Below are 15756 nucleotides of genomic sequence, written 5' to 3'. Positions count from 1 at the left end.
TCTTAAACTCACAAGGTGTGGAAACATGGCAAAACAAGACAATGAAATTGCTTTCTTAAAAGGAATAGAATGGAGAAAACGCTGAAAGTCTCAACAATATGGGGTTCAATAGAAAAGGACTTTGTTACGACAAACAGGAAAAAAGGACCAATTTCATCTAGATCTTTTGGGCGGAGGTAATAAATAATAAATTACTGATGAGGTTAAACTCCACTTGAACTAACGATTGTTCTGAAAAAGCAACAAAAACTAGAGGATAATTTTTTATTCTTTCTTTAAAATGCTACTAGTTTGTTTTTTTTTTTCCCCCCTAGAATGCATCTTTCGAGTTTTCCACTCAGATTGTGAATTTGGTCCAATAGGATGGAAAAGGATAGGATGGACCTTCACATGCACTGGATTCTAGTTTAAATGTGAATTTGAGAAAAGCACAATTTATGTATCACAAAGATAACAGCTCCTTTCTCTGGACAGTCATAGGTCCCCTAAAAGACGATACCAGTTTTACAGAGGAGAGAAAGGAGGACTCCATCTAAGGTGTGAGCAGACACTCCCAGGATCAGTGTGGTCAGAGGGAGGGATATCCTTCAAAGTCGGGATTGTCCAGATGTAGAATCAGCATCCTTTGTGGCCACGAGTCACTAAGCGCTAAGCCTGGCTTTCAAGTAAGGGACTTGGACTGTGATTGACGAATGCAAGTGGCCATCTCCAATTCTAACTCTGAGATTCTGAAAGCTTTGGATATGTCACTCACTCTGGGTATTTAAAGTTGGGCAAATTAATTAAACATTTCAGATCCTTTGTGTCCTCATGCTAGAGGAGGTCAAAATCATTTCTGTCTTCACAGTATTGAATGCTCCAGGTTCTCAAATAGGTAGGATACATCTACATTATCCAGGGCATATAAGCAATGAATAAAATTCACTGTTTATATCCCTTCAGAACATTTAAGCTTTAATAGAGAAGGCTTTAATAGAGAAGGCTACAAAATGAGTGATTCCTTGGGGGATATTTTGATGAAGCTAAAATTTCTTTTATCTACATTTCTTATACAAAATAATATGCTAAATGCTCGGGTATAGGAATCTAAAAATGGGATGCCCTTGATTTATTAAGCCAAAATTTGTCTTGGAATAACATGTCACAAATCCATGTCATTAATGTGCTCCTGACACACAGTATTAAATCCACTGAGGTTACGAGAAACAGCGGTAAAGAGTGCATACCCACCTCAAGGTCTGTGAAAAGCGCGTGATTGTTCTGAAGTATGGCATACATGCAGTGTGCTACAGTGACCGCATGCTTCCAGTTGTGATAAGGAACCCGCCGATAGTTCTTCTTCACAGACATAATAAAACGACACAACTTTTCGAGCTCAAAGCTGCATGGAAAAGAAACTGTTATGACTGAAACCAGTAGAGAATCACTAGGTTGCAGGAGAACCCCCTATTTTAGGTACACATATGTCTGCACCTTACACACTTGCAACTCTAAAGATTTCCACCCTGACTGAATCCATAAGCACTGGAAACTCATTCACCAGTTCCTTTTCAGTTCTCTAGCCAAAAAGAAGTAAGAGAATAAAGACTCTTTTATGGTATCTGTTGTGATACGGTATCTGTTGTGATATAGTAACTGTCCCACTGGCGAGAAAATATCAGTATTCATACACAGTCACCTGTCACCAGCCCTCATGATTTTCTTTAGTTATATGTTCATTTCCTAAACCTCCCAGTGCTCAGAAGACAACAACACAGCACCATCTTGCTAACAGGTATTTTGAGCTACATTTTCCAAAAAGAATATTCAGACTTACAAACTGCAAATACGTGTATCATGAGACTTTTCAAAGCAATTCCAAAGTATTAAGTTTTATTATATACTAAAATTGTTAAGTCCCAAATGAACATATCCAAATACTTACATAGTATATAAAATAATATAGTGTATGTTTTATTACATATATTGTTGCACTATGTTTCTATATTATTATGTACTTATACGTATTTAAGACTCTCTAAACTCTCAAAATAGACTTGAGACAGTGTAAAACAAAAGCATACATAATACAAGGCTTTCTGAAATACCAAGGAGGTCGAGAATTCATAAAACCTTCAAAAAATGTGTAACCTGTGTTTTTCTCCACTGAAAATTTTCAAATGTATTTGAAGTATAGGGTATGGCATTTTAAGAATTCCAACTGGTCAAACTCTCAACTGCATTCTGAGAATTAACTGGAGTTAGGTATCCTATGTGCATCCTTTTGAAACACTAATTTACAAAAAGTTACAGATAGGAAAGACACAGACTTCAAGAGGAATGGCATTTAAGTTTTAGAGAAACGAAGAGGTTCTATAAGACATTTAATTCCTAAATGAGTAAAAAAGAGCAAAAGAAAACTGTTCCTTGCATTTTAACACTGCATGTTTCCACTGTAAAGGATCAGATACAAAGTCAGGAAAGACCTCTAGGACAGCCAAATTGGGTGGGGAAAAGATTTGCAATGAAATGGTGCGTAATTAAATTACTGACAAAGTACCACACTCTGAATAAGAAGACATGTTACTTTTTGATCTATTCTAATAGATACATGATGGCAGGTTGAAAGTTGAGGCTAAATTTACACGTGGTATTCTAAACATGTTTTTTATTATTATTATACTTTAAGTTCCAGGGTACACGTGCAGAACCTGCAGGTTTGTTACATAGGCATACATGTGCCATGATGGCTTGCTGCACCCATCAAGCCTTCATCCACATTAGCTATTTCTCCTAATGCTCTCCCTCCCCTAGCCCCTGACCCCCGACAGGCCCTGGTATGTGATGTTCCCTTCCCTGTGTCCATGTGCTCTCATTGTTCAACTCCCACTTATGAGTGAGAACATGCAGTGTTTGTTTTTCTGTTCCTGTGTTAGTTTGCTGAGAATGATGGTTTCCAGCTTCATCCATGAAAGGACATGAACTCATCCTTTTATGGTTGCATAGTATTCCATGGTGTATATGTGTCACATTTTCTTAATCCAGTCTATCATTGATGAGCATTTGGATTGGTTCCAAGTCTTTGCTATTGTGAACAGTGCCGCAATAAACATACATGTGCATGTGTCTTTACAGTAGAATGATTTATTATCCTTCGGGCATAAACCCAGTAATGGGATTGCTGGGTCAAATGGTATTTCTAGTTCTAGATCCTTGAGGAATCACTATACTGTCTTCCACAATGGTTGAACTAATTTACACTCCCACCGACAGCATAAAAGTATTCCCACTTCTCCACATCCTCTCCAGCATCTGTTGTTTCATGACTTTTTAATGATCGCCACTCTAACTGTCATAAGATGGTATCTCATTGTGGTTTTGATTTGCGTTTCTCTAATGACCAGTGACGATGAGCTTTTTTTCATATGTTTGCTGGCTGCATCAACATTCTGGTCAGTAGTAACCCCTGTCTCTTTCAGTTACACCGCCAAATGAAATTCTAGCCTCTGTTTTTATGAAAGCTTTTTGGATTTGTTTTTTAACCAGGCTACAACCATGTTGCTAGAGCCCCTGCAGAAAATCTGGAAAGGCTGAGTATTTGTAAAATAATCTCAGCCCTTTTTTATTTGAATATTTAGAAAAAAAGTAATTTATAAATGCAATATTTTAAAATAATTTCAAACAAAGATGGTGGTGAGGCATATATGTAGAAGGAGGAAGAGGTTATGTCACCCAGTATTTCAAACAGTAAATTTTAAAGTCATTCATACCAGGATGTCCCACAGGACCGATGAACCATGTAGACAAAAATTCCAGGCCACATGTTTTCAAAAGGACCAATGTCAAAGTGGAATCTGAAATTTTAAAAGGGCAGTTTATCACTAAACGTAATTAGAATAAACAAAATAAGTAAAGAAATCATTTAATTGTTTTGTACCAAGGAGCTAAAAAGACACTGGGAGCTCAGCCATCCCTTTTCCTGCCTTCTCAGCCACATCTCTCTGGTACTGAAAGATTTTCAGGAATAAATTCCACATATTTATTCCCTTAGAAATCTAGTCCAATATCCAAGTTATTGATTCATTTTCTATTAATCTGTTTAAAATGATGCTTCATTTGTTATCAGAGAAATTAAAAGAACAAAAAGGTATATTACAAATATTAGATACATATACAATCATAGAAAAGGGGGGAAAAGCCTTTTCAGAAGTATTTTTGGAGTTGAAATTGTTTTATCTCCTATTTTAACTGCAATAACAATTTCACTAATATAAACACCGAAGTTATTACCTATTTTTCATTTGCTAATTTAGTTACCAACATTAGACTTGAATTAACAGTATGTTATAATATATACTATAATTTCAATTGTAAGGCAAATAGTAGCTCTAAGTCACTTCTGAAGGTTTCCTATGTAGATACTGTTGGCTTACACTTACAATGAACATACAAACGGCCCTACCCTCTAGTAACTTAAGTATCTTAACACAGGATTAAAAAATAAAGTATGAAAGTCAAACTATGACAAAATTCTTGAATTTAATTTGGAAGTTTAAATTTATATGGAAATGAGAACTTTTTGATATCTTGTGTTAAATGCCATTTTGAGTGTGAAATATTAAATGGTATAAAGTATGCAACAGACTAATGAGAAATGCTAACATTTCGGTTAACTCATTTCAAAATTGAGTTCAGATTTTCTTTTTTAAGGTAATGAGATCTGGCCTTTATTTCCAAATCCTCTCATAATATCTGGAATCACTTTGGAAGGAGAAAATGGCAACACTCCACATGTAATACGTGTATAATAATTGTGACTCTAATTCTATAACCTGTCTCACTTTAAGTTCAATTCAATTAAAAATCGTTCCTGAAGAAACTGACAAAGCAACATACTTACAATTCAATTTCTTTGCAGAGACGCACAGGAAGGGTGAATCGCATGAGGTCTTGCCACTCTTCTGCAGTACAAATGCTATGGTAGGACAGCTTTTCCATCGTTACCCGGTAAATGCACTCTGAGTGGCGAATTCTATGATACATCTAGAAGGCAAATCCAAAAAAAAAAACCCAAAATTAAAATAATATTTAAATTGTTTTGTCACTGAAGTTCAGAATTGGTATTAAAGAATCAGAACTAGAATTAAAACCAAAGTAGATTTATTATTATCCATATTTCCATATGCACAGGGATGTGCACACATGACTTTGCAGATTCAAAAGAAATTATTTTTTTTAAAAAGATGGTATTTCTGCTTTAAAAGTTTTCATCAGACATCTCTTGGTAATGAGGTTACTTGGCATTTGTCTTCTTTAAAATGCTCTGCATTTCTGTATTTTTAAATAATAAAAATCAAACACATCCATTTTATTATCAGAAAATGAATATTAATATTTTTAAAGATCACAATAAGATCTAAGGTACTTCTCAATCTATTACAACAAAAACTTTAATTACTACATTTCACCTGCGCATCAAATTCAACTTCCTGGGGAGGGTTTTATCACATCATTTCCTTCTCTGGTTTTTAGTCTTAACAGGACTTTTACTATTCTTAACAGAATTTGGGGTGTTATTGGTATTTCAGCAACGAACTCACATGAGTAACACAGGTTTGCATTCATCCGTCATAGACTGCGTCCATAGAGTAGGTATATAAATTGGTAATTACATTGACTGACAATGGATAAGTATATTTTGCCATCCTATTAAGTTGAAATCTTGTGTATCTGTATCTGTCTGCAAATGTTTTACAAATAATTATAAATTAATATGTGAGATAAAATAAAAACATGCTGTGGAGCCAAAGGAATGGGTCAATATTTATACTTGTGAATGATTAACTAGATGAGATTAATTAGGAACTGTCTGAAGCAAAGTAACACGAAAACGTGGTGGGAAGCTAGAGTAGCTTTTGTAACATTTTGCATTTTTAAAGTAACATTTTCTACAGGATAGCTCACCATCTGTAGGTCAGACTATCCAGTCTACATAAAAATACAAAAGAACTCTGGGCAAGGTCACTCACCCCTGTAATCCCAGCACTTTTGGAGGCCCAGGTGGGTGAATCATCTGAGGTCAGGAGTTCAAGACCAGCCTGGCCAACATGGCAAAACCCTGTCTCTACTAAAAATACAAAAATCAGCTGGGTGCACGCCTGTATCTCAGCTATTTGGGAGGCTGAGACAGGAGAATCGCTTGAACCTGGGAGGTGAAGACTGCAGTGAGCCAAGATGGCGCCACTGCACTCTTGCCTGGGAAACAACAGTGAAACTCTGTCTCAAAAAAAAAAAAAAAAAGAAGCTAAATGGGTCAAGAGTGAAGATATTTTCTTTATTTCATCATTTAAAAATATTTAGCTTCCTTCTTGGCGATCTCAAAGTCCTCTCGGTCTAGAGGTTACTAAAATGTTTGATTGTGAAAACCCTATCAGTAAACAAATGGTGGCAATGCAAACCCAATGAATGAATACACAGTAATTACATGCACACAAACTGTACTCATGTATTATTTATATGATAAATAGAAACTAAAAACATTAAAATTAAGTGGCTATATTTTTAAATATTTTACCTACTAAGTAAGTCTTTGTTCTTACTAAAAAATTAGGTTTTTTAAATGAAAGTACTATATTTAAATGTTATTAATCATCAAATGCTTTCTGTAATACTTCTGGAGATAATGATTTAAGGGATGGTTCAGTTTAATTTATTTCAGTATTTAGATTTTCAGTTATACTATTTAAGAAAGGTATTCCTTAAGAAGTATGTTGATCCAAATGGAATAAAGGCTGTACTGGCTGTGGCTAATGCCTGTAATCCCAGCACTTTGGGAGGCAGAGGCAGGCAGCAAGACCGGCCCGGCCAGCATGGTGAAACGCTGTCTCTACTAAAAACACAAAAAAATTAGCCAGGTACGGTGACACACACCTATAATCCTAGCTACTTGGGAGGTTGAGGAACGAGAATCATTTGAACCAGGAAGGCAAGAGGCGGAGGTTGCAGTGAGCTGAGATTGCACTACTGCACTTCAGCCTGGACGATAGAGCGATATTCTCTCTCTCCAAAAAAAAAAAAAAAAAAGGTTGTATTGGCTATTCTTAAACATTACACATATATTTTTGTTTCCTAACTACTAATATGTTTGGTTAACATTCAAACGCATTTCCATTTTTCTTGATGTCAATCAGTTGACCCTGCAAACTAATCAGCTACATTTTTATATTTTATCAAAAAGCATTCAAAATCAATGAAAACTCTTTGTGGAGATTTGTATCAGTTAAAACCTGTTTCATAAAACAAAATCATTAAAAATTCAACTCTAAAGGTAGAGAGAAAAAAAGGGGGAATAAAGAACAGATTAAACACATAGAAAACAAATAGCAAGATGGTGGATTTACACCAAACATAAAATCTGAATGGTCTACACATCATGATTAGAAATCAAAGACTGTCAGATTGAATAAAAAAGTATGGGCCAACTATATACTGCTTACAAGAATTTTACTTGAACTATAAAGACATAGAGTAAAATTAAAATGATGGAAAAGATACACTATTTAATACCAGTCAAAAGAAAGTTACAATGACTTTATTAATAATAACAGGCAAGGCAGAGTTCAGAACAAAGACTATTACTAGGAATAAAGAAAATCATTTTAAATAACAAAAGGGTTAGGTCATCACAAGGACGTAACAACTCTAAGTACGACACACCTAATAAGATAGTTTTGGTATATACGAAGCAAACAATGACAGAACTGCAAATAAAATAGACAAATAGATAAATCCACAATCAGAGCTAGAGATTTCACACCACCCTTTGAACTGAACTACTCATATATCAATCCAATCAAAATCCCAGTAGGCTATTCTATAGGAAATTAAAAGCGGATTCTATAATTCATATGGAAATTCAAAGGACCTAGATTAGCCAAAATAACTCTGAAAACAAACAATGAAGGTGAGGAAATTATACTGCCTAAATCCAGTACTTATTATAAAGTTATAGTAACTAAAGCAGTGCGGTTCTGGCATCAAGGGGCACAAACAGACCAGTGGAACTAAACACAGAAATAGGACCACACACACGGCCAGGTGATTTTCAGCAAGGCTGCAAAGGCGAGGCCACAAGGAAAGGATAGTTGGTTGATTCAGCAAGTGGTTCTGCAACAACCAAATATCCAAAAGCAATAAATAAATAAAAAAAACTTTGACCCTTACCTTATACAATAGACAAATATTTACTCCAAATGAATATAGACTTAACTATAGAACCTAAAACTATAAAACTTCTAGGAAAAAAAAACAGAGGAGAAATGTCTTAATGACCTTAAGTTAGGCAAGTATTTCCTCAATACAATGTTAAACATCATAATGAAAGGCTGAATTATCAACTGGACTTCTTCAGAGTTTAAAACTTTTGCTCTTAGAAAGAAACTGTTAAGAGAATGAAAAGACAAGCCAAAGACTGGGAGCAAATATTTACAAATAATCTATCTGATAAATGAAAATGACTTGTATCCAGAATATATAAAGAGCTACTAAATATCAGTCAGAAAACAAACAACCACAAACAAAAGATGGACAAAAGATTTGAGAAGACACTTCACCAAAGATGGCGTACAGATGACAAATGTGAAAGAACTGGAACACATACTATGATTTGGGGAATGTGAAAGAGTACAATCACTTTCACGAACAGTTTGGAAGTAAGTCTCTTAAACAGTTACAGACCCCTCCCATGTTACCCACCACTGCACACATAAATCTTTACCCAAGAGAAACGAAATCTGTGGTCACTTAAAGGCTTGTACACAGACCAACTGTTTCCTGCAGCTTTAGTGTAATAGCCGAAAACTGGAAATCATTCAAGTATCTATCAACAAGTAAATAAATTAGTTGTGGTATGTCCATACAATAAGCTACTAAGTAATAAAAAGTAATTAACTATTTACGTACACAACACCACCGATGAATCACAAAATTATGTCAAGGGAAAAAAGTCAAATAATACAGATTATATAATTCCCTTTATACAAAATAATTCTAGAAAATGCAAAGGAATTTATAGTGACAGAAAGCAAAACAATGGTCACCTGAAGATTGGGAGGGTCAAAAGGAAGGGGCCCACAAAAACTTCTGTAAGTCAAGGCTATATTTATCATCTTGACTATGTTGATGGTTTCATGGGTGTGTGTGTATATTAAGTTGTACACTTTAAACATTTGCACATTACTGTGTATCAAAAACCCTCAGTGAAACTGTTTTAAAAGTTCCTGCTCTTTTTAAGGGTATAGATGTCACAATTTGTATACACGACATATAAATTTCAGCAACAAAGTCACATGATAGTGAAAATACTGGCAAAGATCTATTTTCAAAGTGCTCTCTTCATAGCAAGGATTTCTTTGGAAAGCAATTATTTTCTCATGCAGTGTTAATGTCACTGGCAACTTGAGGTTCAGATTAAGTGTTATTTCTCTGAATATATCTTCTAAATACTTTCATTTGTCATTAGAAGAAGTTAGCAAATTTGGAGTCTCTGTCTTTTTGTGAAAGAAGCATGTGTACCTAATTTATTAACTGAACAACTGTACCAAGTATTTTGCTGCAAACAGCAAATCTGTGGGTAGCACAAACGAAAATGCATGAACATTTTGAAATCATCTTCATAACTGTGATTTTTTTTTTCCAATTGATAAAATAATCCTCCTTAGTAAAGTTGAGAAAGAGCATAGATAGGTTTAGAAGTATAGGCTGGACACTGCTGTCACCTTTTCCTAGCTGCACAAGGCCCACTCTACTCTGTGAGAGGAGACTCTGCTTCCTGGACAAGCCATGACCTTCTAGTGCATGAACTTTCTGAAAGCTCCGTCCATGTATTAATAATCAATAAAAAATTCTTTAATATCATTTACCCAAAAACATATCAAGACCCAAGTTTTCACATTTTCCTCATATACCTTAATGGAATGTCACTTGCTTTCCACTTTAGAGATATTAGATACAGATTTAGAGATTCTGGTAGGAAAGTGAACAATCCACAGGATTTACTCAGTATTTACTGTAAATTGGTACTACCTGTAATTCAGTGCAATTCTATGGTAAAGCTGTTAGTAAGAGTAACTATACTAGGCAGTAAAGTAACTGCTACTATAGTCATTAATCCTATTGAGCATTTACGCAGGCAGTATGCTAAGTGTTTTATACGCATTATTTCATGTAGGTCTCACAAAACTCCTATAAGATAGTTATTCCTTTTATCGCCATTTTGTATGTTTATGACCTAAAATTAGAATAAATTGTATTTCTATTATTCTTAGTTTTTGATATCAATATATTGAAAATACATAAAAATTTAAATTTTTAGTCTTTTATTTTTTATATTTGTAATCAGTGTAGGTAAATAACACTAATTACAAGATAAAATTAATTAAAATCACAGCATGAAATAATTAGTTTTAGAAAATTTTATATTTACTTCCTATTTGCTAAATGACCTTCAATATGAATAGTAGAAAATAATATAATCTGGGATTATTAGTAGATGATTTTATCATATTCATGCAAGTTACTGATGAAGGTAGGAAACTATGTTGCCTTTTTCAGTGCATTTTGTATAAATTATTTGCCTATAATACTGCGTAAATAATCTTGCAGTCACTGTCCAAGTAGAAGAGAATTCTAGCAGAAAGAACTGCTATTTGTCTAAAACTGAAATATATTTTGGTGGCCTATCAGTCTTAGGCACGAGGATATTGAAAAGGTATATGTGCTCAAAAAACAAAACGATAAAGACAACCTGGAAACAGGACTGTAAGAGCATGTCTACCATACGTTAAAAATACACCCAATCACATTTTATAAAATGGCATTCCTACTCCACTGGCACACAAAAATATTTAATTAGTGATTATTTAGAAGGTTTTTCTTGGGGCCTATTTACACAATAACCCTCATTACACTTAGAAATGACTGTGTCTATGAGGCACCCTAATATTTAATTAATGTTCATAGTAAACCTAGAGTCACTTTAGGGTCAGGCGACTCTTAGAAATCTAAACTCTGGAATCATCTACTTGGAACAAATCTCTTGTCCATCATTTACTAATTGTATACATTTAGGCAAATCACTTAATTCTCTGTTCCCCGGGATCTCATCTGTAGAGTAAGGACACTATAGTACTTAGCCAAGAATGTAAGGTTCAATGGAATAACACGGGGAAACGCTAAGAACAAGCACTGGCCAGTGACTGTGAAGCTCTCAGTGCTGTCAGCAACCTTATCTTAGATGGATATCAGCACTGTGTTGCCACACAATTTGGCTCTTTTGTTTGATTTTGGTGATAATCAAGAAGAGAGTCTACTTTTCTATGGGGCGGTGGCGCACTGAACTGGCTTGCAAGCGCCAATTATGCACATTTCTTCCCAACTCTGCATTCATTATGGCCCATTGGTAGCTTGAAATTGTCCATATTGGGGGAATGTACAACAGCACAGAAACTGGGAGACACACAAATCAGGACCATTCTGTTTTTAGAGAGGTTGTTGTTAAACATTTACTGCACACCACCTGGTATTCTTTAAGATACAAGTAGTTTAACTTTGGGAACGTTTGAGATATAATAATTGTGTTACTATTATAAATTGTGTACTCTTTTCCCCTATTTAATTTACATTTAAAATCAAATTGACAAAATACTTATTAAACTATTTTCTATATATTTGTCAATAGCATTAAATGATATCATTAGTCAAATTAAATTGACTCTCAAAGCAAGTCCTAAAATCAAACACATACTCCACATACATATGGGGAACACTGAATAAGATAACCTGTAACCACCCTTCTACTCTACACTGCTATGAGATCCACTTTTTTAGCTCCCACAAGTGAGTCAGACATGTGATATTTGCCTTTTTGTGCCTGGATAATTTTATTTAACCTAATGACCTTCAGTTTCATGCATGCTGCTGCAAGCTACACGATTTCATTCCTTTTTATGGCTGAATAATGTTCCATTGTGCATAATGTTGGTTAAGGGGTACAAAAACACGGTTGGATAAAAGGAATAAGTTCTACTGTTTGATAGTACACTAGGAAAATTACAGTTAATAATAATTTATTGTGTATTTCAAAATCGCTAGAGGATTCATAACGGTTCCAAAACAAAGAAAATATAAATATCTGAGGTGACAGATACTTCAGTCATGTTGATACGATTAACGCAGTCACAGGTATCAAATTATTCTACTTACTCCCAAAATATGTACAACTATTATAAATCAATAAAAAGGAAATGCTGTGCTGGTTATTTTATAGCACAGGGCAGTGCTGCAGCAGACTAAAGAAATAACAGACCCATCAGAGGGTGTGGTTTGAGGCTCCGGGGTGTGAAGGGAAGGTCCACGCAGGACGAGACTTGCCTGTGGCTGCAAGAGGAGAGGAGCTGAACTGAGAATTCCATAAGAAAAAAAGAAGCCTTGTCTCTACTTGGGGCTATGGGTAGAAAAGAAATAGTCTCCATCCATTGAGAATATGGAAATCAAGCCTGAACCATATGTAGTTGTAGTTTCCGAATTTATACTAACATATTGCAGGAATTTCAAGCTAAAAACTTAACAGAAACAAATACCGGGACTCAGATCGCTGAAAGCCTGGGGCACATGGAAAACATTACATATATCTGAGCATGAGGGTCTCCCACAAGGGAGATAATCTGAGAGAAATTTGAGTAGGTAAACAAGTAAATGATGACATGAAAAAAAATCTAAGAATGGAAAGATCAACAGATATTAGTACCCTCTAGGAACTGAGCTAATGAAAAGCACTTAATGAGAGATTTAAAATACAGTGTTGCAAAAATACGGCATTTGGTATGTGACTTACTACGGTTGTACAACTATTCTAGTTTATGGAAACCACGGTACCAAAATGCAAAAACAAAACAAAACAAAACAAAAACCACAAAGATTTCTTTCTGTTTCTTTCTCAGTAGAGTTTTATCTTTGACCTAATCGTGGGTGGAAGTATTTGAAACACTTTCTAAAAGACAGGCCCAAACACCTGCTGTCTGCGGCACCAGAGAGAGTTCTTTCATGCTGAGGATTGCAAAGGTGACAATGGCTTTTCTCTAATGTGTTTCAGTGCATTTGAAACCACTGGGAACAAATTAAAAAAAAAAAACATTTGTGTGTGTTATGTTCCTGTGAAATAAGAGACAGTTGAATTCAGGAGAAAGTAGGGGCATTGGAAAAATGACTCTCCAGCTGTGTGCCCCAAATGCACCCCAGTATATGGAAACCAACTGGTGTCCTAATGCAGGAATGCTGACTTCTCTCCTCTGTAAGTTGACAAGTTCCATCTCTGGGCAGACACTAAAGGTCTTCCTTGCTATTTTCCGGTAAGTAAATGAAGCAAATCAAATTTTAATGAATTTTATAGCCTTACAACCAAAAGAAGAAAAAAAAAAAGATTGAACTCAGCTGAAATTAGTTATCTAAACTTGTAGACTTGGAGAAGCACTAAACTTTTCTTTTCATGTAACCCCAAAAATTCAGTTTAAGAATTGTTATTCAATAGTATCTAAGTGTATTCAAATTCAAGATGAGGGAAAAGGATACGTGTGTGTGTGTGTTTGTTTCTGTGTGTGATCATGACACTACTAACAGGAGATAGTTGCATTTTAGGAGATAACTTTGTGACTTGATGCATTGGTATAAGATGTATTTTTGATTTTCCTTAGAAAACTATTGTTGGGAATATACAATACTCTTAAGGCAACCTTCAGTTCATCATCTATAATTGCAAATTTAATTTACATAATTCTCCTTTAAAGTATGTCCCAAGTGCCAAACTTTCTGTTAATCGATTCCAAACTCTTTTATTAACCATATCTTTGCTCTACCATCTATATTACTTTATGAATTTTTTTTTTCTTAACTCTTCCCCCTCATTTCTAACAAAATTAACCTTACCTTCTGTGATGGTTAATTCTAAGCATCAACTTGACTGGGTTAGAGGATGCTCGGACAGCAGGTAGGTCATGATTTCTGGGTGTTTCTGGGAGACTGGCACTGGAATCAGGGCACTGAGTAGGGAAGATCTGCCCTTACCCAATGCGGTAGGGCACCAGGCAACTGGCTGAGGACCCTGACAGAACAGAAAGGTAAAGGGCAGGCAAAGTCTCTTTCTGTTCTAAAGCTGGGACACCTACCCTGTTCCGGAACATCAGATCTCCAGGATCTCTGCTCTTTGGAGTTTAACTTGTACCAGGTGCACCCCAGCTTCTCAAGCCTTTGGCCTCTGACTCAGGGTTTCACCATCGGCTTCCCTGGTTGTGAGGCTTTCAGACTTGGACTGAGCTGTGCAACTGGTGTTCCTGGTTCTCCAGCTTGAAGATGGCCTATTGGGGGACTTTTTAGCTTCCATAATCATATGAACCAATTTCCCTCCTAAGTCCTCTCTCATGTATCTATTCATGTATATATGTATCCTGTTGGTTCTGTTTCTCTGGAGAACCCTAATGCACCCCAGTCCATATTTTATACATAAAATGTAAAAACACTTCTTAATAACTGTCTTCCCTGTAAGCAACCTTAGGACCTTAGGGAAGAACAATGTCAGAGAGAAGGCAGTACATGTAGCGAGCACGGGGACCTGTCTGCAATCATTCATACCCTGGCTCTAGCACATACTAGATATGTGCCCTTGGGGAAATTATTTATACTCTATATATCCACTTTTTTTTCTTAAAAAACATGGAGATAATAATAACTGCACTCATGGGATTGTTGTGAGAACATATGACAAGAGATTTCGTATGTAAAGTGTCTAGAACAATGCCTGTCACACAATAAAGCCTTATATCAAATAAGAGTTGTTCTTATCATAGTCATCTTTATATCCACCATCTGGTATAAGAAAGATATGCAAACTTGGTAGTCGAATTCTGGAATGAATAAAGGTTCACCCACTTATTAAATTTGACCCTAACCAACTAATTTCATTTTAATAGCAAATTTAATAGCAAAATTCATGCCCCTTTCATGTTCAAATGTCTTTCTATCCAAAATGCGCAGAGCTAATCTGTTTTAAAATATTTATTTTTCTAGGCAAAAGATGTAACTGATATTACTGTTCTGTTAGCTTTTATGAGGCATATTAAACGGTTTCTTTAAAATCATAGTATAAATGAGTAAACTAATTGACTCGGATTTAAAAGATGTTTTCTGTTGATAGTACTTCCAAGTACATGTTAGCTCAATAAATGAAAAAGAGATGTTGCCAATTAGAGACATTCCCCTTTATTCAATAAAAGGAATGAATTCAAATATTTCTAAAGATGAAATAAAGAAAAATAAAGACATAATAAGCGTTAATATGGCCTACGTGTCCTGCTTCTTAGATACGCTCTTAATCAAACAAGACCACAATAAAATATGCCATTACATTATCATGTTCAGTATTAGAAACAAGAATTTTCATGTACAAAACATGCTTCTGTTAGGGACATAATAATCTGTTCAAGAGCAGAAATACTTTGAATTCCCCAAGATCAACACAATTAAAATGACAATAATGGTCAACGATTAAAAAGAACTTCATGCTGCACAAAGATTCTCCATATTTATGATCTTGATAATTACTAATGTATGTTCTCTAGAAAGTAGAACATTCAGGAAAAGGTGGGGAACCTGCAGCTGTGATTGAGTGTTTGGGACAACACATAAAACAAGATGCTTTTCTTAATTTTCATATGATGCTTGGGGAAA

General features: G+C 35.2%; 1 protein-coding gene across 2 annotated transcripts in view; it reads right to left on the bottom strand.

Annotated features, from left to right (window-relative positions):
- PDE10A (phosphodiesterase 10A) overlaps positions 1–15756 on the bottom strand; it is a 347007-nt gene that overhangs the window by 61515 nt on the left and 269736 nt on the right. For both annotated transcript variants that reach the window (XM_033234261.1, XM_033234262.1), the window contains exons 14-16: positions 4880–5022; positions 3750–3833; positions 1231–1381 (exon numbers count right to left, since the gene is read on the bottom strand). In XM_033234261.1, coding sequence (XP_033090152.1) covers positions 1231–1381; positions 3750–3833; positions 4880–5022 — 378 coding nt within the window. The remainder of the gene's footprint in view (positions 1–1230; positions 1382–3749; positions 3834–4879; positions 5023–15756) is intronic.

Source organism: Trachypithecus francoisi, unplaced genomic scaffold (assembly GCF_009764315.1).
Source record: "Trachypithecus francoisi isolate TF-2019V2 unplaced genomic scaffold, Tfra_2.0 Lachesis_group15, whole genome shotgun sequence".
Classification (NCBI taxonomy): Eukaryota; Metazoa; Chordata; class Mammalia; order Primates; family Cercopithecidae; genus Trachypithecus; species Trachypithecus francoisi.
This window is presented reverse-complemented; position numbering and strand designations above follow the sequence as displayed.